Source organism: Rhinatrema bivittatum, chromosome 15, assembly GCF_901001135.1.
Source record: "Rhinatrema bivittatum chromosome 15, aRhiBiv1.1, whole genome shotgun sequence".
NCBI lineage: Eukaryota > Metazoa > Chordata > Amphibia > Gymnophiona > Rhinatrematidae > Rhinatrema > Rhinatrema bivittatum.
This window is the reverse complement of record NC_042629.1, coordinates 56,563,308-56,585,800: the sequence shown is the minus strand read 5'-3', so window position 1 is coordinate 56,585,800 and position 22,493 is coordinate 56,563,308. Positions and strand designations below refer to the sequence as shown.

Below are 22,493 nucleotides of genomic sequence, written 5' to 3'. Positions count from 1 at the left end.
CTCTGCAGAGCAGTTTCGAATCTAATTCTTTGCTGATCCCATTAGTTTGACATAATCTTCCTCTAGTACAAGCATGCAGCCTTGAATTCTCTGTCCCACTGGATTCAAATAATTTCACTATCCTTGCCTTCAGTAGAGTTTCCATTAACTCTCCAATGGCTGAGGTCCAGTTAAACCAATTTATAGGTTTCAACCTCCTCTGTTACGCAAGGTCGGTGCCAAGGGGATTAGGCGTCCTAGGCACCTTCTGCCTTGCACCCGCCCTCTGCTGCCCCCATTAGGTGGCACCGTGGCGGCAAACCGCTGCTCGTGCCCCCTAATGGTCTGGGCCCCAGGCCTAGTTCACCGAGTGCTTCCGCTGGCCCTGCTGTTACCACGTTATTTTCCCCTTTTTAATAAGAGGGACATCTGCCCTTTTGCAGTCCCCCTGGGCTCACTCCTTTCACCTAAGATCTATTTATTTAAAAACGTTTGATGCCACTTAGTTCAATGTCAGTTGTTCTAAATGGATTACGGCTTATAATACATAATAATTCACAAATAAGCACATTTTATGAAGAGATTATTTAAACAAACAATCTTTAAAAGTAAAACACAAGGCTGAATAAATCCCTACATGACTTTCATAATCTTATTAACAGAAGGCCTGCCTAAATAGGTGGGTGTTTTTTTTAATATCCTCTGACCACTTTAACTTCTGCTGGTTCCACACAAACTCTCTTCTATAAATTGTATGAAAACGATCCTACTAGCAAATGTTCTTATGTCAGGGCTCCTTTTCTCCTTACCGTCCTTTCTCAGACCCATTTTGAGAAAAGTCTGGTCACCCAGCTTTTCCTGCATTGGCTGTCGCTTTCTTCCACTTGCACTGCCTTTCAGTTATTCCATCTCTTCTTCTTTTTTCCTGCCAGCCCATGGATGTTTTGAATGGTGATCATTTGCCCCTTTTCAGTCACCTCTCTTGAAATCTCTCCAGTTCTGCGTTTTTTTGTGTTTTGTTTTCATACTTTTGTTTCCTAACGGATTTGTTGGCCTTAGCCCCTGCTAATTTAGCTGTGTGGTTCTCAATATTTATATCGCAGGGGCCTGGGAGATGTGCTGCAGGGTCAGCAGGAGACTGCTGACTTCTTTTTTTTTTTGTGCCTGCCAGGAGACCACTCTCACTTCCTTCTCCGCTTTCTGGCCCAGTGGGAGGCTGTTTTCCCTTTCACCCAGATGGGAGCGAGACATTGCTGGGTCCTGCTCTTCTGAGCCCAAAGGGACAGCACCTTTTATCCTCCCCCGCCGGGCCTGGAAGTAATGCTGCTGATGCTTGCTGGCAGGGATGTGAGTGTGTGGGGATAACTGGGAGAAGTAAGCGATGGAGGGAGATTGATTGGGGGGTGCAAGAGCAGTAATATGTCAGTTCTGGGAATGTGCATTTCTTCTATCTTTGTGCTTTGCTTTAGTGTAGGAGGATATGCATTTCTTTTTCTAGTTCTCCAGTTCTGCGCTGCCTGTACAGTGGCGTTATGGTGGCTTCATTCCAGATTTTGTATCCACATTTGTAGATTGTGGGCTTGTATTCTGTATTGGTTCTGTGCATGACAGAGATGAGGTATTTTACCAGCATGGAGGCATTTGCATTGGTCGTACTTGTTGCAATAGGACATGTACTGCTGCCTTTTCTTAGGTAGGGCTATTGCTGTTTGCGTCCTCTAACTTAGTGCTGCTGTGGGACGGCAGGTTTGCTACGCATGTGCTGAGTGTTCTTGTCTTGTATTTTACAATGTGCCTGGTGGTGTAGTTGTTACTGAGATGACACCAGAATCCGACTATTCTAGTTCCGCTTTGCACCCATTGGTGAGTGCAGAGTACAAGTTTACATTTAGCCGGTGATGGGCATGCGTTCAGTGTCAGGCTTGGGAGTGTGATCTGTCAGGTGTGTCCGGACAGGAAACAAGTTCAGAACCACTGGTTTAACTCCCCTTTCTGTTGTGCCCCATTTTAACAAACTTAGTGCTTTTGAGGTCCAGAGTTTGACGTTTGTGTGCTCCCTCTCTGCTTTGCCATCTGATTGCAGCAGGACCAGCGTTGCCAGATCTATTGTGGCTTTCGTTACCGTTAGTCTGAGGAGCGCCCTTTGATGAGAGTCCAGGATCTAACTGATTCCGCAGATGGCTTGATCTGCTTATAAAGGTTGTGGTTTTGGATGGAGAGGAACCGTAATCCGCTTGTCAGGGTAACTTCTTACCCCAGATGTGCATTACATAAGACCCTAGGTTAGTGGTTATCTAATGCTGTCCCTTTAGGAGATTGTCACTGACACCCCAGTATGTAGTATCCCCAGTTGCCAGAAAGAGTTGGCTCCTTGTGGATGAAAACATGTTGCCCCATGTGGGGTGAGAACTTGCCCCAAGCTTACACTAATGGTTGGGGTTAACTTTAACTCCGATGCCATTTCTGTTTACAGGATTTGCCTGACCCCGATTGACCTGTTGAGATTGATGCAGCTGAAATGTCAGGGTTCATTCAGATGTGTTCAGGTATCTATAGTAACCAACTGACCGTCTGCTTTTGGAATATATCTACAAGTTAGCCTTTTGCTAACTGCTTTATTTCCAGACTACAAGGCCATCTTTTGCATGCCTCACCTCTCGCCTATCTCTGTCCTTTGCATAAAGTACAAGCTTGTTTGCCTCCTTTTTTTGGGAAAGCCAGTAGGAGAGGAGAGCAGCAGGGTAAAGGGGTTGATTCTTCCTTTCCTTCTCCACCTCTGGTTACCTGCTCTCAACGTGGGGTTCAAGCCAGGCAGCTTAATGATTTTCTGACAGTGATGGGGTAGGTAGCACAGGTGGGCAGGTTAGTTTTTTGGTTTTTTTTTCTTTCTATTGACGTATTCAGTCGCGATCAAGGCTGTCATCTTGTGTTCTGCACTTAGCAAGGCTGCACATATTTACTGCTGAAGCTACTCTTGCAAGATGAGTGATGTCAACTCATCCAAAGGTAGTAAGGATGTTTATTTTCCTCCGGTTAAGGAAAGTTCTGAAAACTTACTCAATTCAGATGAGGATATGATACCAACAGTTCAAGTAGTAAGGGGAAGAGGAGCATCCTGTGGCTCTCATGGAAGAAGCAGGCAGCCTAGAGCTGCACAATTCACAGAACCATGGTTACCACTTCCAGAAAACGTTTCAGATTCTCACCATGAGAGACAAGAATAGAAGAGAGTGTGGTAAAAATTCACAGCCAATTCGTCGTTGCAAAACAGCTGAAGATGTTGTCAATGACCATACTAGGCAACACATGACAGCGCAAAAACAAAAAAATCAGTAGTGGAAACCTTTTTAGCTTGTTTCTGTTTGTCTTATTGTACAAGAAACAGAGGCAGAAGGCAAGTAGAGGCAGTGGAATGAGAGCCATCCTGACAACACCAAGGAATGGAAGCTGCTTGATGAGCACACATTGGCCCCTTTGTTTTCAAGTGGGTTGTGCCATGGAAATCATGAAGTACTGGAGGAGCAGTGGCATCCTTGCTTCTGTGCAATGAGTCGAGTGATATGCATGAGATTTGACAGTTTTATGGAAAAGCTTGCAGCATTTCATGGTGTTTGGCTGTTCTTGGTGGAGGAGCTGCCGAAATGGTTCATTTCTGAAGTACATGACTATATACAAGCAGCTTGCTGCTTTTAGGGGTCAGTGGCCCTTTAGACAGAATATGCCTAGGAAGTTGGCTTGGGGATTTGATGGTGGTGTGAGGCAGCACCATTGTAGCTACTGAATGGAGATATTTACCTGACACGCCACAACACTCAGCTAGGTTACCCATGCTGTGGTATAAGTCTGGAAGGAAGGGTGACCACTATAATTTGTTTCTTTACCAGTAAAACTTGGCAGAAAAACTGCTAGATCAAGATGACACATACAGTGGGCATCATGAGAAGGTCTGTTTTGTTCTTTCCCCAAGAAATACAACCAATTCCAGAAGAAAAACAAGTGCTGTCATTTTTGGTTTTAATGGGGAAACTCTTCTTGGCTTCTCATGTGAAAAGAAATCAAAAGCAGAAATGTCCATATCCACCATGCACTTTGACCCATCAGTGGGTGGAGAGCATAAGGAGCCTGATATCCCTGCTTGTAGCAAGAAGCAGGGGGGGTCTGCTCCAGTCCTCCAGAGCCACAAGCAAGCTTAGGGTTTCAGGATATCACAGCGTATGCACGAGAGAGGGATTTGCATACAATGGGGGAGTGAATGCAACCTGGAGTTGGCCACCCCTGTCCTGCACCATTTAATCAAGAGGATCCTGTTCTTCAGTTAAAAAAACACCAAACCTCGGGATTTTCTCACCAGGAATAAAAAGCACTTGCCATATACTGCTGCCCCTTCCCCCCATTTGTTTTGGGGAAGGGGAAGAGACTGGCTGGAGTTCATGGTGAATGCACCCCTCCTACCATATACCTGTACAGCCCTCTTGCTTCTCTTCTCCCCACCCCCTTCAGCTTCCTGCGCCCTCCCCTGCTCTCCAATTCCTGCCTCCCGAACCCTGGTTAGTGCCAGAGATGCATGTGGGGGCTCGGGCTGGGTGTTTCTTGCTGCTGCGGCTGGTTCTGTCACATTGTTTCCACTCATCCGCAGAAGTCTAATGTTGCTGCTGTTGCCAGCCTTATGGTTTGGTTAGGGCACAACCTCAGCACAGAGCTATTAAAAAAAAAAAAAAAAAAAAAAGGGGGGTGCTTGCTTTTGACTGAGGCTGGAGAACAGTTCTTTGACAGATAAAAGTGCTAGACCTCTCAGCTCAGCAAGCCCATCAAATTATGTAGGATTTCCCTGAATTGCCAACTCCCACGACTACCACTGTAGAAAACGCAGCAAGCATCAAGGTCAGTGGACTGGAAAAACCTGCAAATGGAAATGAAAGTTTTGCTTGTGTGCAGCTCAGTGCTGCTACATGAGGCGTGCATCAAGTCAAAAAGTTAGGGAAAAGAGTTGGGAACACTCGTTACTTTTGATGACGCTTTCAATTCAAGGCTTAAAAAATTCTTCTTTCAAGTTTTGACACTTGTGAAAATATTTGTGTTTTTTCCAGAATTGTTGTTGCAGAATACTTGGAGTTTAAGGTCCTTTTCGACCAGTAATTTTTTTTAAAATACATTTTAAATTGATAAATATCCCTGGTTTCTGATTTATGGATGGAATACAAAGGTATCCCATGATAGCAACAGTCAGGCTGATGCAGCCCTCCCAGGTGCCCGATTTAATATTTAAATTACCTGCGCTCGGGGAAATTGCTCGTCCCTAGCACCTCCTCGGTATCGGGTGTCCAGGAGAGGTGGCTGTCAGTGCGGGTTAGGAAACGGATGCTCAATACGAGCAGCCCAGTATACACCCACAGTACACATGGCCTAAACAATGTATATTGAGCGCCCAGAAGTGTGTGTTCTGTTTTGGTTTTTTTTAAACAGATTCCACTTTCTGTGCTCCCTTCTACTTAGTATCAATGTCAATTTGAGAAGTCTTTTTTAAATCATTTGTTGTTTATGTATGAATTTTAAATTATATATGTGTGAATATGTAAACCGCCTAGATGGATAGATCTCTACCCCATTGTGCGGTATATAAAACTTTTAAATAAATAAAAAATAAAATAAAATAAATAGTATCGCGAACAATCCAGTAGGAGGGATCATAGAAAGGAATTTTGTGTCTACAATGAGCCCTTGAGTGTGGCGGACCTTTAACATTTGCAGTGTTGCAAGGGTGCTTTGGCTACGCGGGAAATTCTTTTGCATCGTGGGGATTAGCCAATAGCGCTCATCTACATGTACTTTACACCTGATGAGCACTCTTAGCTACACGCTTGATTGGACGTGCATTTTGGCCCCGCTAATCCCCATTTGGCTTTGGGTGTGTCCAAAACACGCGTTGAACCACGTGCTGACCGCAGCGCACGGTATTGTGATTTCATGGTTTACAGAAAGATTGGATTTTTTTTTTTAATATTTTGAACGAAGGTTTAAACGATTCTTGTTCTTACGTGTTACTGCTTGGGTTAGCAGCACAGTCCGTTTCTGCTGTGAACATTAAGAACCAGCTGCTTGGGTCCTGTTCCAGCTCCTAGCCTGAGGTATTCTGGTATGTGATACATGCTCAGCTTTAAACTGAAGCTTTAAGACTAGAGGAATGAATTCAAGAGACTGATTCCGCCCTGACACTCAGAAGTCCCCTTATGGTCCACTCATTAGCTTCTTCAACTTGAATTATTTAATAGCAGCGGCATTACAACTTTCCTCTCAAAAGCTATCATGAAGTGTCCGCCTGCTCCCAGTGATTGCATGTATGTTTCTGAAGGTTGGTATCCTGCATGAAATGAGGTATAGAAATGCTAATGGTATTTTTGTAATATGCTTAATCGTATAACGCGACTTGACTAATCAGAATTGCATGCACCTCTTTATGTTGTTGTATTCATTTATTACTTTGGTTTCTTCGGGTAGGTTCTTGTCTGCTCTTGTTTTAAACCAGGTCAGTGGTAATGGTCTTTGCTGATATTTGTCCTGGATTCTGTTAAGCTATTAGAAATCTCTGCCACTGGTTTTGAAAAAGGGTAGGAGCTGGCACACATTGCACACAGTATCTGGTTTCCTTTGCTTCCGGTCTTTGAAACCATGAATCTTATTGAATCGGGGCTTGTGGAACAGAGTTCTAGTAGTTGTATTGGTGTTTGTGAGCTGGATTTTTGTTGACTTTAGAAGCTCATGCATAATTTTGGATACTTCTTGTAACCGGGGTTTGAAAAATCTCTCCAGGATTAATTTGCCAGGGGTGAAATCTTCACCTTGTATTCCTGCCTCAATGACTTGGCTTTTATAGGGATGGGGAGGAGGTAGATGAATGCATTTCCTCCCCACCTCTTCCTTGCCCCTTCCTCTCTCCGTGCGGGTGCACCCCTCCAGCTCATTTGTAATTGGGTCTGGGATCCAGCGGCAAGGGCTCTCATTCACACCAATGCATGGCCTGTCTGCCGCCCCAAATAGTAATCCCCCCCTTCCAGCTCACCTAGCCAGTGTTTGACAGTGGCCCTTCCCTATCTGCCTGGCTAATAATTAATTGACCTGACCTCCAGTTACTCAAGGTGTCCAGACCTTCTGTATAAACCTTGACCACATTCCCCAGCAGCACATTCCACATCTTATTGTTTGTGAACTGAAAAAAAAAAAGACTCTTTCCTTGCATGGCCCCTGGTCCTACTACCGTTTGAAAGGTTAAGTAACCCTAGCCTGTTCCTCCACATGCGGGATTTCATTGCATGCCCACCACCACCTCTGACTCGTTTATGAAGGGAGACTCCTACCCCTTTACTTCTGTTGCCCTTGTTCTACGTTTTCCACTTCTGCTATATCTGTTTCAGATGAAGCACCATAGATCTGTATTGAGGCATCATAATAATCTGATTTATTCTTTGTTTTCTTGGGTTTTGTATTTTTTCCTGGGAATTTATTAATGGTTCATTACAACAAATGACAAAAATGGAAGAAAACCAGTGGGGGGGGGGGGATGACCCAGCTTTCTGGGTAAACATAAGCTTATTTTGGTAGGCAGAAATCAAGGCAGTAAAACGGGGAGGGGGGGTTATATATTTGTATACATTTTTCAGATGACAATCCTAGAGCAGAGATTCCCAAGCTCTTTATGTAAAGACCTTGTGTAGTTTCAAAATCATTGACAGGGTTACTTGAAAATTGTAATGACCTTTTCTTTCTGTCAAGCAACCTGTCCTCTCTTCCCACATGTCCACCCCCCCCCCCCCCCCACCCGGGTCTGTCTTCTGCTTTCCCAGCAGCATCTTCCCTCTTTCCCCCTCCCCCGGCGGGGGCTGCAATAAGATGCTCGCACAGCCAAATCTCCTGCGCGCCCAGTGCAATATTTAAAATGAGAGGCTGCGATAAAAAGGATGCGCTGGGGAAGGATTGGGCTCAAATGGATCGGGCACTCAATACGAGTATCTATTTTATCCCGCATTAGGTAGATTTTTGTCCAATCTACACACAATGGCCTGGAACATGTATATTGTGCATCGGGATATATATTTATTTATGTATTTATACACATCAAGTCACTTAAATCTACTGCTTGCAGTGTTTACATATCAGAACGATACTAAGTAGGAGGAACCAGAGAGGACAATATTTTATTTAAATTTCCCTTGTGCCCTTGACTCGCACATTGACTTAATGACACCTCCAGGGCTGGAGTTAAATTTGCCAGGTTAGAAAGTGTGCTTTGGGTGCCCAGAAATTTTCTGCAATTTGGGGGGGGGGGGGGGGGTAATAGCCTCATCTACATGCAATTTACGTGTGATGAGCGCTAACCGCACGTGTTTTGGAAGCGCTAATTTCCTTATTGCATCAGGTGCTAGTCTAGCACGTCCAAAACGCACGTAAACCTGTGCACTAAGCTGGGGGCACTTCATTGCATCAGCCCCTCGGGTGTCCCTCGTTTTTCTTCACCCCCACCCACTGGGCCTTCCTTTCTCCCAGCAGGACACAGTCTCCTGTGCTTCCCTCCACCGTGGTGGCTCTGGCCTTCCTCCCCAGTGGCAACTCTTGCGTCTCTCTCCAGCGGAGCTCTGGCCTCCCTTCTCTTCTATTGAGTGTCGGGCCTGCAGGAATATTTATGAAACTAGGATGAAAGTCAGTTTAAACTGCAGAAACCCAGGAATTTATCTGTGAAAATGGATTTAAACTATTTACTATGTTTTGACTGCCACTCTGAATATGTTGCTCACATGACTCTGTTCCCTGGGGAGTGACTCCTACGCAGGCCGCTTTGTGTACATACAGAGAGGATTTCAGGCTGCCTGATTTCAGAAGAAGACAACCGGGCAGGCTGGATGGTCTGATTGGTCTTTAGCTGCTGTCATTTGTTATGTTGTGACTAGGGCATGAAATTTCGGGTCTGATTTCACTAGCTAAAAGAAAATGACAGTGCCAGACTCTGCCACTCCCCAGGGTTAGTTCAATCAGCATTTTCTGATCCACATGATACTACCATGGATTGTCCTGCAGCCAGGTGCTTTCATCAAAGTGCCATGCAGGAAACAGGAAGAAACCCACCTTGTTGGTAGCATCTGCCTGCTGGAAAGATGCATCAGCTTTTTTTTTTTTTTTTCTTACAGGTTTAATCCTTCTGCCTTGGAAAGGTCCTTTAAGGGGATGGGGTGGCAGAGCTGACACTAAGCGTGTAAGGGGGGGGCTCTCTTGAGACTCTTGTGAAGAGTTTGGAGGGGGGGCCTCCACCCCACACAGCTTCCTCGCTGCCACGGTGTCACACTTCTCCCACTAGCTCCTGTAGCAGTGGTAGAGGAGAAACAGGAAGTAATTGCTCCAGATTGTATGGTTTCTCAGCCAAAAGGCCCAGGCACTGTCCTTGGCTCCTAGCTCACACCCTGCTTTTGGATCCTGACCAAAAGTGATAATCCCAGTTTATTTGACCTGAAAAGAACCTGGAGCCATTTTCTGGCACTACTAAGTGTAGTAAAAAATGCTGAGTGAAGGTCCAACTCAAAACTCCCAGGTTTACCCAAATCCTTCTTCCTGCTTTCCTTTTGCTTTTTTAGCCCTTGTCTTTCTAGCTCGTCTTCTCCTTCACCTGCTTGCTCTCCTCACAAGCTGGACACAGGAAGGACAAGCATCCTTGCTCCTATCTCCGACCCAGGAAAGAGGCGAGAAACACTGTTTTTTGCTATCTGACACATCCCTTCCACCATGGGGCTAATGCAATACCAAGCACAAAAAAAACAACCTGCATCCAAACTGGGCGCACGTTTTTTTCAATCCACATTCATCTCCCTCTCCTGGGTGCCCCAATGCAAAGGCAAATGAGCTGCTGCGCTAAGAAGGCTGTGCTAGGGTTAAATTGTGCATCCCTAGCATGTCCATGACATGGGGCACCCAGGAGATGTCTGTTTTTCCTAACCCGCACACAGCCACGGCTTAGGAAAAGGGTCACTTGCAAATTGAGCGTCCGTGTTCCTAACCTGATTTTTTTTTCCATCCTGTCTTACTACTGTTTACTACCAGGCCGGTACTATAAAGTGTGCTCGGCTCAGCGCACTGTTTTACCCACGGTTGGACGTGCGTTTGACGCGCGTCCATTACCCCCTTATACAGTAAGGGGTTTAGTGCGTCCAAACCACTCCCCCCCCCCCCCCCCCCCACACACACACACACTAATAGCGCTCATCACGTGCAAATGCATGCTGATGAGGCTATTAGTCATTCGCCTGGGACACAGGAAAAAAAAGTGTGGCCGATCTGCTTCTTTTACGCTCAGAAATTAGCGCCTGTTCAAGGGCAGGTGTTAATCTCTGAGCAGCCTGAAAAACTGTACAGAAAAGCAGAAAATAGTGCTTTTCTGTACATCCTCCGGATTAATATCCTAGCGATATTAAGTCAGAGAAACCAAGAAGGTTAAAAAAAAAATGGGGGTTACGTTTTTTTTTAACCCTTTATTGGAATCGGTGAACAAACAAAGTTACGGGGGCCAATCCATATTTAAATAAATAAAATGAAGGTTGCATTTCGAGAAGACTGTGGGCTGCAGGGAAATCAGTCTGCGAGCTTAAACAATTTCATGAGCTCAGTGCTGGCTCCTTGTAAAAGGACTGAACATGGCATTTGATCAGACATCTAATTGGTTTAATGTAATCTCCTGGTTACCTCAAGGATTTCTGCTTTACTGTTTTAAAGATATAGCTGCCTACAAACTATAACCTACTCTACTAGCGAATTATTTTCTATCTGTAATGTCATCTATCCTGGAAACCCTTCCTCAAAATGGGCGGTGTTTTAAGCTCAATAAATGATTGAATGTATAAGAAGAAACTCACACTTAATATCAGGAAGACGAATATCATCATACAAAGTAGGTTTCTTTCTGATGATTATCCCAAAATTCTTCCAGTTTAACGATTGGACATCATTATTTCACCAGTAGTTAGAGATGTGGGGTTTACATTGGAATCCAGTATGAAAGAACATATGACAAGTAGCCAATAGTGCATTTGTTTAAATTTTAAAAGCACTGTGGGGGGCTTAAACCATTTGTAACGGCCAACGACTTCCTGCATACTGTGATTCAGTTCGTTCATTCATTGTGTTGGGATCCAAATTTGTTTCATTAGTTTCAAAATGAAAAATAATTCATTTCATTAGTTTTTGTTTGCCATTAAAAGCAGTGGGGGGGGGGGAAAGCATTGAAGTCTATTCTGGATTCCAGAATAATGACTTTCTTATCAATTCTAATGAAACTTGTGGGAAGAAATCATGAGAAGGGGGCAAGAACTGCAAGGCACTTAAGACTGTGGAAAAGTAGCACCAAAAGTGCCTTCCTGTTGTGGACTTCCACCTAAGTTCTGCCGACCTCTGAACCCAAGGTCTCAACCTGCGGCAGAAGAGGCTGGTATACGTGGAAGCCTACTTTGTCCCAGCAATGGCATGTCCGCCTGCTGTTGGCATGGACTCAGCCCGTACCCACGCGACAGTCCAAGGACTCTCGTTCCAGGGCACTCTGTAAGTCTCCTGTGCGGAACCGTGTCAGACATTACTGAAATAAGCAAATAATTATTTTGCATTAAAAATTGCAGAAAGATGTGTTAATTTCATGACACTTGGCTGTCTTGTTCTTGTGATTAACTTCAAACCATGTAGAAGATCTCGGCTTTTGTTAGAGATTCATTGAAGCATACAGTTGGAGCAGGGGTGCTTACTATTTGCACACAATCATACATCACTGACATTAGGGGCAAAGTGTGACAGGTATGCAAACGATTGCCAGGATACGGTGCATGAGGCGCACAAATCATATAATAGCAAAGCTTAAGAAAATAAGATTTGCTATACTTGGTTTATTTATTAAAATTTCTGAATCGCTTTGTGCAAAAGCTTTAACCGATTTACATAAAGCATACATAATCAACAAATTTACACTTGATTCAGTAAATATGCCTTCAGTTCGGCTCTAAATTTCTTTGTATATTTCTCAAGTCTCAGGGACCATGGGTATTGGATTCCATAAAATGCGTGCGGCTACAGGGAAAGAACGTTCTCTAGTAAATGCTAGCTTAGCCGTTTTTATTGAAGGCACCTCCAACAGGCCTCGTTCCTGAGACCTAAAGCTTTTCGTTGGTTGATAAATCCATACAGGCCAATACAGTAAGGATGCGTTAGAGTGCGGCAGTGCCGGGCGCACCCTCGTTTGCCGCACGCACGGTTCTGATCACATACCGCAAATGCAAGCCGCGTCCATGAAGCGCAATCCATTTTACTGTATAGGCGCTTTATACAGTATCCTGGGTGCGCTGGTACCTGTCATTTCAAATGACACATCACTGCGTACGTTCATACGCTTCGCTGGCTAGAGCGCCCAAATTGATGGGCCCCCAAGTCAGCAAAAGCGTATGAACGGGCGTGCGTGACGTCACGGTGTACGTCACACACGCCCGTTAATGTGCTTTCGCTGGCTTGAGCGCCCGTGCACTACGGGCGTGCGTTCGTCCATCTTCGCCGGCGGGGGCCGCTGGAAGCCACTTTCGCCGCTGGCTGCCCCCAGGAGGCAGGGGAGCTGTGGCGCCTCCGGAGAGGGCAGAGAGGGCTGAAAGAAAAAGTAAGTTAACTTTGGTTATACTTATTCACAATACTTTACATGTCGAGTTGTTTCGGGAGGAGGGGATTTTAGGTTTTTAGGTTTTCTTTTGGTTAAAGTTGTTCGGGAGGAGGGGAGAGAGGACTGGGGCTGCCCCGGAGACCAGCACTCATGGACGCAGCCAGGGCAGGTGAGCGGGGGGCTGGGGGGAAGTTTGCCATCTACCCTTACCCCTGCCTCTAACGCAGGTCTAGGGGTAGGCGGTAAATTAGCGGGTTAAAGACGCGGCTAAACTGCAGGTTAAAAAGGCGATAGTCGGGGCGCACGTTACTGAATGGGGGGGGGGGGGGAATAGCTAATCCGATCGTTTACATCTCATATACATGCCGCGGGCGGAAAGGGTTACCCGTTGATTTAAAAAAGCGGTAAGGATGGGTTAAAAGGGATAGTGAATCGCGGGTTGGACTAACACGGCCAAATTGTGAGTAGAAAGCGGATTAGAAGCAGGGTAACCGCGGCCGCACTTTACTGTATCGGCCTGATAATGAGTTAACCCAAGGGAAGGAAAAAGAACTAAGCAGTTTGTGAGTCATGAGCAGGCAATGCATTGTAAACAAGATGGCAGTAGACACTTGTGACCTAGGTCAGACCAAAGGTTCATCAAGCCAGTATCCTGCTTCCAATAATGGTCAAGCCAGGTCATAAGTACCTGGCAGTGTCCCTAAGGTTGATAGATTTCATGTTGCTTATCTCAGGGGTAAGCAGTGGATTTCCTTAATGGTTTATGGACTCTTCTCTAGGATCTTGCCCAGACCTTATTTAAACCTAGCTTCACTAACAGCTTTCACCATATCCTTTGGCAACAAATTCCAGAATTTTATTGTGCGATGAGGGTAAAAAATATTTTCCTATTTGTTTTAAATGTATCACTTAGTAACTTCATTGAATGTCCCCTAGCCTTTGTACCTTTAGCAAGAGTAAACAACTGACTTACATTTATCCGTTCCGCTCCACTTGTTAAAAGAAGAGAAATGCATAAGATAGTCCTGGGGGAATTCTGCACTGCTTCGGAGTGCAGAATTGCACAGAATTGCCATTTTCTGCAGAGAATTTGGTGAAGATGAAGGCCCCGGTGTGCCACGCGCAGAGCTTGTCCCTCTCGTAGAGAAGATGAAGGCCCTGGTGTGTGTGTGTGTGTGTGCGTGTGTAAGACTGTGAGCCTGGTAGGGAGTGAAAGCGTATGAGTTTGTGGTTGCCAGAGAGAGGGAGCCTATGTGAGGAGATTGTGAAGGAGTGTATGTGTGTGTGAGAGATTGGGAGGTTGTGTGTGTAAAAATGGATTGTGTGTATGTGAGAGTGCTTGTTTGTGAGAGGGACCCTGCGTGAAGGGATTGTGTATGTGTGAGCGCCATAGGTAGCCTGTGAGGGTGTAGGCATGAAAAAGAAAGGGAGCCTGTGTGGGTGTGTATGCAAGAGAGAGGGAAGCCTGTATGAGGGGATGTCTGTGTGAGAGAGAGGGAGCTTGTATGAGGGTGTGTATGTGCACTAGAGAAAGGGAGCCTGTGTGTGTGTGTGTGTGTGTGTGTGTGAGAGAGGGACAGAGGGAGCCTCTGTGAGGGACAGTACTAAGAATGGGAGTTGAGTTGGAATGGAAGGGGTTGAGCCTAGAAGTGGAGGGGAGAGATACTGGCAGGTGGAGGAGTTGGAACCTGAGGGCAAATTGGCCAGGGGAGTGGGGAGAGTGTGTGGAAGGGACACTCTTGCAGAATTTCCCTAGAAGTTCACTGTATCTTTAATAACTGTTTTGAGTATTACATTTTAAATTAATACTTACTCTCATGTATATTGTTTTAACTAATATATAAAGTATGTAGAATTTTGCAGAATTTTACATGTTTTCTTTTTTGCATGGAATTCCCCCAGGACTAACGAGGATGATGCTGCAGACAGTTTTCAGGGAAAGTATAGTGGTTTAGGTATTTTATTTGAAAAGGTAGGATATAAACTAGAGAGACTGGTGTTCTGGAGACCTGTAATAATATCTTCTGCCAGAACAAATATAGAAAAGGGGAATGGGATACTGGAAAGGGGAAAAGAAAGTGCCAGAGGTAAGAAATAGCAAGGTTTGGAAGCTGAGGGGAGACTTGTGTTGTATAAAGCACTTTGTTGTGTAAGCTTGCAAAGAAAACTTCTTTTTTTTCTTCTGAAAACAATCCTTTAGAAGGCAGGATGAGTGTTGAATGCCATGTGTATTTAGGCATTCCTCTCTTGTTCGTTCCATAGTGGGAGAGTTTCCTGTACTCATGTTTGTTCTGTGGGAACCCAGGTTAGTAGCCTCTCTCTTGAGCATATTTGAGTTACGGAATCTGCTGAATTGATAGCAAATCCTTGATTCTAACTCCTTGGAGAAGTGCTACAGGCAGTGGCTGTGTTACGGAGGATGCACGCCTTGACCTTAGTGTAACTGTTTCTCTGCTCATAGTTTTGGGGGTTGGTTTGTGTTTTCATCTCCTCTGCAATCTCATTGATTAGTGATGAATGCTTGGACTGTGACCACAACTTCATTTCACGTAAGCAGCCAGCTAACGTTCAGATGATAACTTTTTGGGTCCCTGTTGCTCCAGGTTGGATTTCGGCCAGTAACTTAGACGGTGAAGAGCTCTGTGTCCCTGTGCCCCAGATTATTTTGCAAAGCACCACTCAGCTCTGCAATTTTGTTTGCTCCTTGTGTAAGAAAAGTCCTGGCGTTGGCATTAAGGTTGTACAAGCTAATCCTGATACATAAACAGTATTTGAAAATTAGGACCTTTTGGTGGTGTTGAGTAGTCCAGTCCTTTCCAGTGCAGAGATGACAGCAAGGGAAACTGTGTTTGTTTGTTTTTGCTTGCTTTCTAGAAACTTTTCCACTTCACCAAATAAACTGTTATATCTGAATTGTTCCCCTTTTCCTCTGGTTACATACATTCTCAAAAGAGGAAAATGAATATTTTAAGGAAAAGTTGCTAGCACTGTTTCCGCATAAGCGAGTTTGAGGTAAGATGTAAACTGAATCTGGACCCGCAGCTCTGTTTATAGCAAACGCGATCATGGTGCTGTCCCCAGTCTCTCTTTACTAAAGTGGAAGGCCACAGATAAACAGTTCATCATCTTGCCTGGGCTGTAGAGGCTCCTGATGTTTGCCCAGCCCTCTTGCCGTGGTAAAGATGACATGTAAGATGAATTATATTTGTACTGGCTAACCTGAGAGGGGCTATAAATACACTGCACAAACACATGTAGAGCTTTCTTTGGCAGCCCTACCCTGAGCAACTGATGCGGAGATTAAAGCACCGCAGTACTAGTATGAATAGATAGTTCACTTGAACTAAAATGAGTAGTCCCACTAGGTTTACCTTTTTCTTTGCTGAGCAGATGTTGGTGTTTTGTTTTTTATTTTTTTATTTTTACAGACTTTCCTGCTTGGTGGCCCTCATGGGTAGGAAAACAAGTACATTGAGTTAGTTGTATGAAGCCCACCCTAGGATTGATTTAAATAGTTTCCTGCTGACCCTGCTTCACATATTTCTTTAAAGAATGGTGCAGATCTGATCATTGAAACCTTTTTAATTTACAATTCAGCAGAGCATTTTTACAACATCTAGGAGAGAGTATATTTACTTTCTTCGCTCTCACTCTCTTCCTCCTGTCCCCATCTTCCCCCAAGAGCAGGAGACACTAGGGCTGATGTAATAAGACCCACGGCGAAACAGGCACTAGTTGTGAGCGTGAGTGTTGATCACCGCGTGAGGCTGAAGCTGGCACCTCCGGGGGATTTAAAAAAAAAGAAAATTATGCAAATGATTTACGCACACAAATCAGCGTAGTCGTGAAGACATGCGCGTACAGATGCGCAGTAAGGCACTGTGTAATAAACGAATAGCTAATCGCCTCCTTTGCATGCCTTTAGCATGCACCCGCACAGAAAAAAACATGGGTCAGTAAGCTCGTTTGTATGCGCTTTTTTCCCCCCCCAGGCACAAAACCCTTGTTACATAACCGTATAGGGCTTTGCGTGAGAAAAACGTGCATACAAGCCCACAGCTTCAGCGCACCTTATTACATCGGCCTCAGTGTGACCCAGCACACTGCATCTGCCCTACCTCCTGCTCTGTTCACGTTCTCTTTCCCTTTCTAATCCGCTGCCACCCTTTCCTATATTATCTGTCTTGGCCTAGTTCCACCACCACATATGCACTGAGTAACAATCCTATCCAGCCTGTCTTTGCACGTGTGGCTTTGTTCTGCTGAAAAACAGAAACTGAAAGCCCAGCTCTTTCTAGAAGCAATAGCTGGTAGATATGGGCCAATATTGGACAAAGCAGATTCATTTTCATGACATGAAAAACTGAAATGACTAGCCATGTTTGAGTGGTAGATAATCCTGTGTGTATGTGGTATGACAAAGGCATTCATTTTAATGAGACTGTAAATGTAGGTTTGTTTAAAAAAAATATATATATTATTTTCTATCCACCTTGGCTTGTTCTCTGGGTCCTCTGCAGTCATGGTGCATTTGTTTTTGATATCCTGCTGTTCAATAATAACAAAACAAAATGGTTTACAATTTTAATGAGTCAGGAACATAAAAAGCATTATGCTGGGTCAGACCATCGAGCCCAGAATTCTGGCCAGTCCAGGTCACAAGTACTGTCAGATGCCCAGTAGTTAAATCTGTTTCTTGTACCTTACTCCAAGGATAAGTGCTGGTTTTCCCAAATCGTCCTGGCTAGTAACTGTTTATGGACTTTTCCTTCAGGAATTTGTCCAACTCTTTTGAACTCCACTATGTTAGTTGCCTTGATCATGTCCTCCAGCAATGGATTCCATAGCTTGATTGCTGTGAGTGAAAAAATACTTCCTATGCATTGTTTTAAATCTGCCAGTTGCTAGTTTCATGGAGCGTGCCCTAGTCCTAGTGGTGTTTTTGCAGGCTTTCTCGGCTAGCATTAGAACATTTTCCGCCTTGGGAAGGTGTCTTTCTAGTCAGACCACCCTTTCAGTTTTAGAACATGCCTCTTTGATTCTTATATATTAGTCCAAATTGGTCTTTCAGAGTTTCAAACGGAACCCGTTCATTTTAATCTCCAAAGTTGGCCCAAACATTTCAAGCCAATATTCCCCCCCCAGTCCTCGAGTTCCCCGTGGAACGTAGAGAGAGATACTAGGATTATCTTTCAATAAACACATTGGAGAAAGATAACCACATTTAAGGTCAACCCATTTGCAAAAAAGCCTTCCAGGTCTAAATTGTGTGGGCAACTATAGAATTAGACCTGAGTGCCTGTCTAGCATGTGATGAAGAGGGAGGCAGCATCAATAAGGAAGGCAAATCAGTTACCTCATCCAAATCTGCCTTGGCTTACTACAGAGGATGAACTCGGCCTTATCAGGCTTCACAGCTATTCCTTATGATTCTGACAGGCTGGGCATAGCAGTGGCCAAACAAATATTGTCCGACTGGCTAAAAGACTGCATCATGCACTGCTATATGCTAACACACCTACAGATTCCATCAGGGCTCATCAAGTTAGAGCCATACTGCTTGAAGAAATCTGCAAAGCTGCAACATGGTGGTTGGTACACACCTTTGCATCACCTTACCCTCTGAACAGTCTCTCAAAGAGTGACAATAAGGTTGGACAAGCAGTTTTGTGTAGCCTGTTCACCCAGTAGTCTGCTCTCCATGGTGGAGTCTTAGCTTGGGACTCCCCATGTGTCATGGCTAATTCAGCCCTGCTTATCGACAGAAAAAGCAAGTATGCTTACTGTAAACAGTGTTTTCCATAGACAGCAGGGTGAATTGGCCATATTAAATGCCTTCCCTGGAGAGTCAACTATCTAGCTAGAATTAGCTCTAAAATCAACTGAGGGTGCTTATAACACTAATGTGGGAATTCCTGCACATGCTTGGTAGAACAAAAGCACTACTAGTTAAAACAAAGAGGTCCATTTGGTGCCACTGGATTATGTCACCCACACATCCTGCTATATACGGAAAATACCATTTATGGTATGCAAACTTGTTTTATTGCTTGTTTCACTTCTATGGTAAGCTTCTTTTCAAATTCTCTTAGCTTGCTTGATTACTTTTTTTACATCTAACTTGCCAGTGCTTATGCTCGTCCCTGTTTTCCTTAATTGAGTCCTCTTTCCATTTCTTGGAATGTCGCTTTTTTGGCTTCAATTGCCTATCTCAACTCTCTATTAAACCCTGCTGGCAGTCGTTTGGTTTTCCTTCATCCTTTTTTTTAATGCACTGAATGTTTTTTGTCTGGGCCTCAAGGTTGGAAATTTTAAACAATGTCCACACCCTCTTGCAAGTTTTTAACCTTGAGGATTGTTCTTTTCAGTTTTGTTTTTTTTCTAATTTCCTCATTTTATCATAGTCTCCCTTTTATAGTTAAATACTACTGCAGTACTCTTCCATTGTATTTACCCCCACCCCCCCGCAGTGATCTTAATGTAAAAAAATGTGATTATAATCACTGGGTGCTGCTGTCCGTTTGCCATGGGTAGAATGAAGGCTAAGAAGTGGCTTCCAGCTCACTTGGAATTGGCAACTACTAGGCTCTGGGACTATGAGCCTTCATAGAAACATGAAGGCTCATAGTCATTTAGCTTTATAATTCCCATCACTCCCTTAGTGGTCCCCTCTATCCCATGCTTACTTGAATTCAGATAATGTTTTTGTCTTCACACTCCTGAATCTACCTTCTTTCACCCTCATCCCATGACCCCTTGTTCTAGAGCTCCTTTTCATTGTGCATGGAAACCTTTGAGGTATTTAAATGTCTCTCATACCTCGCCTTATACATGTTTAGATCTTTCTCTATCCCCATATGCTTTAGAACGAAGACCACTGACCATTTTAGTAGCCTCCCTCTGGACCGACTCCATCCTGGTTATATCCTTTTGAAGGTGCGATCTCCAGAATTGCACACAGAATTCCCAAAATGAAATCTCACCCAGCACCTATACAAGGGCAATATCACCTCCCTTTATCTGCTGACCAATCCTCTCCCTATGCAGCCAAGCATCTTTCTGGCTTTTACCACCTGTTTGGCCACCTTAAGGTCATCAAATAGTCACCCCAGATCCTGCTCTTCCTTGGGCTTTTGCATCCTAAATGCATTACGCTGCATATTTTAGCATTAAATCTTAGCTGCCAGACCTTAGAGACTATTCCTTGTGCTTTGCTAGATCCCTCCTCATGTTTTCCACACCTTCCTGTTACAGATTGTGGTATCATTGGCAGAAAAATGTTTTCCACTGTCTGGGATATTTTTTCCCCCATTTATAATCTGCATCCCCCTGCTGTGTAGCCCAGTAGATGATTAAAGGTCATAAACGGCAATGCCTTCTGGAACCCAGTAAGCATGCAGAGGCTGGCTATTAGGTGCTGAACAGTATTTGGAAACAAACCCCCAAAAATCAAGCTTCACACACAATCATGTTTTCAAGCTTTTGGGTTTTTTTTACGGGGTATGATCAGATGTAGATTGTGTGCGTTATGAAGTAACTGAGCAGCATGCAAACTGCTGCCTCGTTAGATAATGCTGAATTGTGCCAAATGGTTGCTGAGTTTATGGAGCTGAAAACCCTGGGTTGCTTTTTTTTTTTTTTTTCTCTCTCTCTCATGTTGTAGGATGCTGGAATCTGAGAGAGGTTTCCCATTTTCTCTTTTGTAGGAAATAGATAGAAGGTTGGAAAAGAAACTGAAGATCTCACAAAAGGAAAGGTAAGCCAGCTCCATGGTTTGTGATTCTTGGCTAAAGGTGAAGTTACTCCTCAGTCATGGAAGACATGTCACTTTGGAAGTGCTGAGCACTTTCTCTCCTCAGGCTGACCCCGGCATGCTCGTCTGCCCCACCTGAACTTGCTCTCCCTCCCACCGGGCCCACGGCCATTTCTTCTAGGTCTCCAGTCTTGCAAGCCAGCTTGTGTGTCCACTGGAGTCTCACAGCAGAGCTCTCACTCTGAGGTACGTGCCTAGGTCAGTTTGTACATCTGTCTCCAATTGGTAGGGTGTGCTTGTGAGGGTCGACACAAACGTGCACGTGTAACCCAGAATTTAGAGGCATAGCTCAGAGCTCGTATGCACTGACCTGGGCACGTACCTCAGAGCGAGAGCTCTGCTGTGAGACTCCAGTGGACACACAAGCTGGCTTGCAGGACTGGAGAAGGCCAGAGGGACTTGTTACCTAGAAGAAATATATATATATATATATTAGGGATGTGAATCGTTTTAGGACGATTAAAATTATCGTCCGATAATTTTAATATCGTCTTAAACCGTTATGGAACACAATACAATACAGATTCTAACGATTTATCGTTATAAATCGTTAGAATCGTGAGCCGGCACACTAAAACCCCCTAAAACCCACCCCTGACCCTTTAAATTAAATCCCCCACCCTCCCGAACCCCCCCCCCAATAACTTAAATAACCTGCGGGTCCAGCGGCGGTCCGGAACGGCAGCGGTCCGGAACGGGCTCCTGCTCCTGAATCTTGTCGTCTTCAGCCGGCACCATTTTCCAAAATGGCGCCGAAAAATGGCGGCGGCCATAGACGAAAAAGATTGGACGGCAGGAGGTCCTTCCGGACCCCCGCTGGACTTTTGGCAAGTCTCGTGGGGGTCAGGAGGCCCCCCACAAGCTGGCCAAAAGTTCCTGGAGGTCCAGCGGGGGTCAGGGAGCGATTTCCCGCCGCGAATCGTTTTCGTACGGAAAATGGCGCCGGCCATACGCGTATGGCCGGCGCCATTTTCCGTACGAAATCGCTCCCTGACCCCCGCTGGACCTCCAGGAACTTTTGGCCAGCTTGTGGGGGGCCTCCTGACCCCCACGAGACTTGCCAAAAGTCCAGCAGGGGTCCGGAAGGACTTCCTGCCGTCCAATCTTTTTCGTCTATGGCCGCCGCCATTTTTCGGCGCCATTTTGGAAAATGGCGCCGGCTGAAGACAAGATTCAGGAGCAGGAGCCCGTTCCGGACCGCCGCTGGACCCGCAGGTTATTTAAGTTATTTGGGGGGGGGGTTCGGGAGGGTGGGGGATTTAATTTAAAGGGTCGGGGGTGGGTTTTAGGGGGTTTTAATGTGCCGGTTTTTCGATTTTTAACGATTTTTCACGATATTTTACCCCCCCAAACGGCAACAATACGATTCCCTCCCCCTCCCAGCCGAAATCGATCGTTAAGACGATCGAGGACACGATTCACATCCCTAATATATATATGATAAGATATGTTTTGTCAGGTAAGATGTAGCTTCAGCTGCTTGGAGAGCATAACTGTTGTAGAGCCCAGACATCTTAGATTTGTCTTGTTCAGGAAAAGGGAGACCCAAACAAGAGAGAAAATGCAGTAGGGCTTTCCAGTAAATGCAAAAATCTGAACATATCGCCAGTTTTTCGCCTACTCTCTGAAGGGAGAGAGCTTATGAGATCACCAATTCTGTGTGTTCTCCCCTAATAACTTTTCAGTTTGATGTCCTGTTGACAGGGAAAACATGAGGATTCTGACAACAGTATATATTTTTTTCTTTGCATCCAGTCATGTGTGGGGACTGTGGGTGTGGTGGTGTGTATCATGGAAATAGGCTGGATCACTTCTGGGTGGAACTTGTTAATATTTCTGATGGACCCTTCTATAACGTGTTCATCATTTATCCAATCCTAATGGAATGGGATGACACGCAGAAAAGCTGATGCTGTAAAGTGGTCAAGTATCTGGCAACTGTGCTGTAATCCAGGGCAAAGATCTGGAGTGAAGGAGAGTAGCCTGGTGGTTGGAACAGCAGGCTGAGAAGCCAGGGTTGTAAACGTGCTTCTCCAA

The 22,493-nt window shown here is 44.8% G+C and overlaps 2 protein-coding genes across 3 annotated transcripts in view; both read left to right on the top strand.

Moving 5' to 3' along the window:
* Positions 1 to 22,493, top strand: part of NECAP2 (NECAP endocytosis associated 2) — a 69,331-nt gene that overhangs the window by 5,158 nt on the left and 41,680 nt on the right. The gene's annotated exons all lie outside the window — the stretch shown is intronic.
* Positions 1 to 22,493, top strand: part of SZRD1 (SUZ RNA binding domain containing 1) — a 41,753-nt gene that overhangs the window by 5,175 nt on the left and 14,085 nt on the right. For both annotated transcript variants that reach the window (XM_029577747.1, XM_029577746.1), the window contains exon 2: positions 20,350 to 20,399. In XM_029577747.1, coding sequence (XP_029433607.1) covers positions 20,350 to 20,399 — 50 coding nt within the window. The remainder of the gene's footprint in view (positions 1 to 20,349; positions 20,400 to 22,493) is intronic.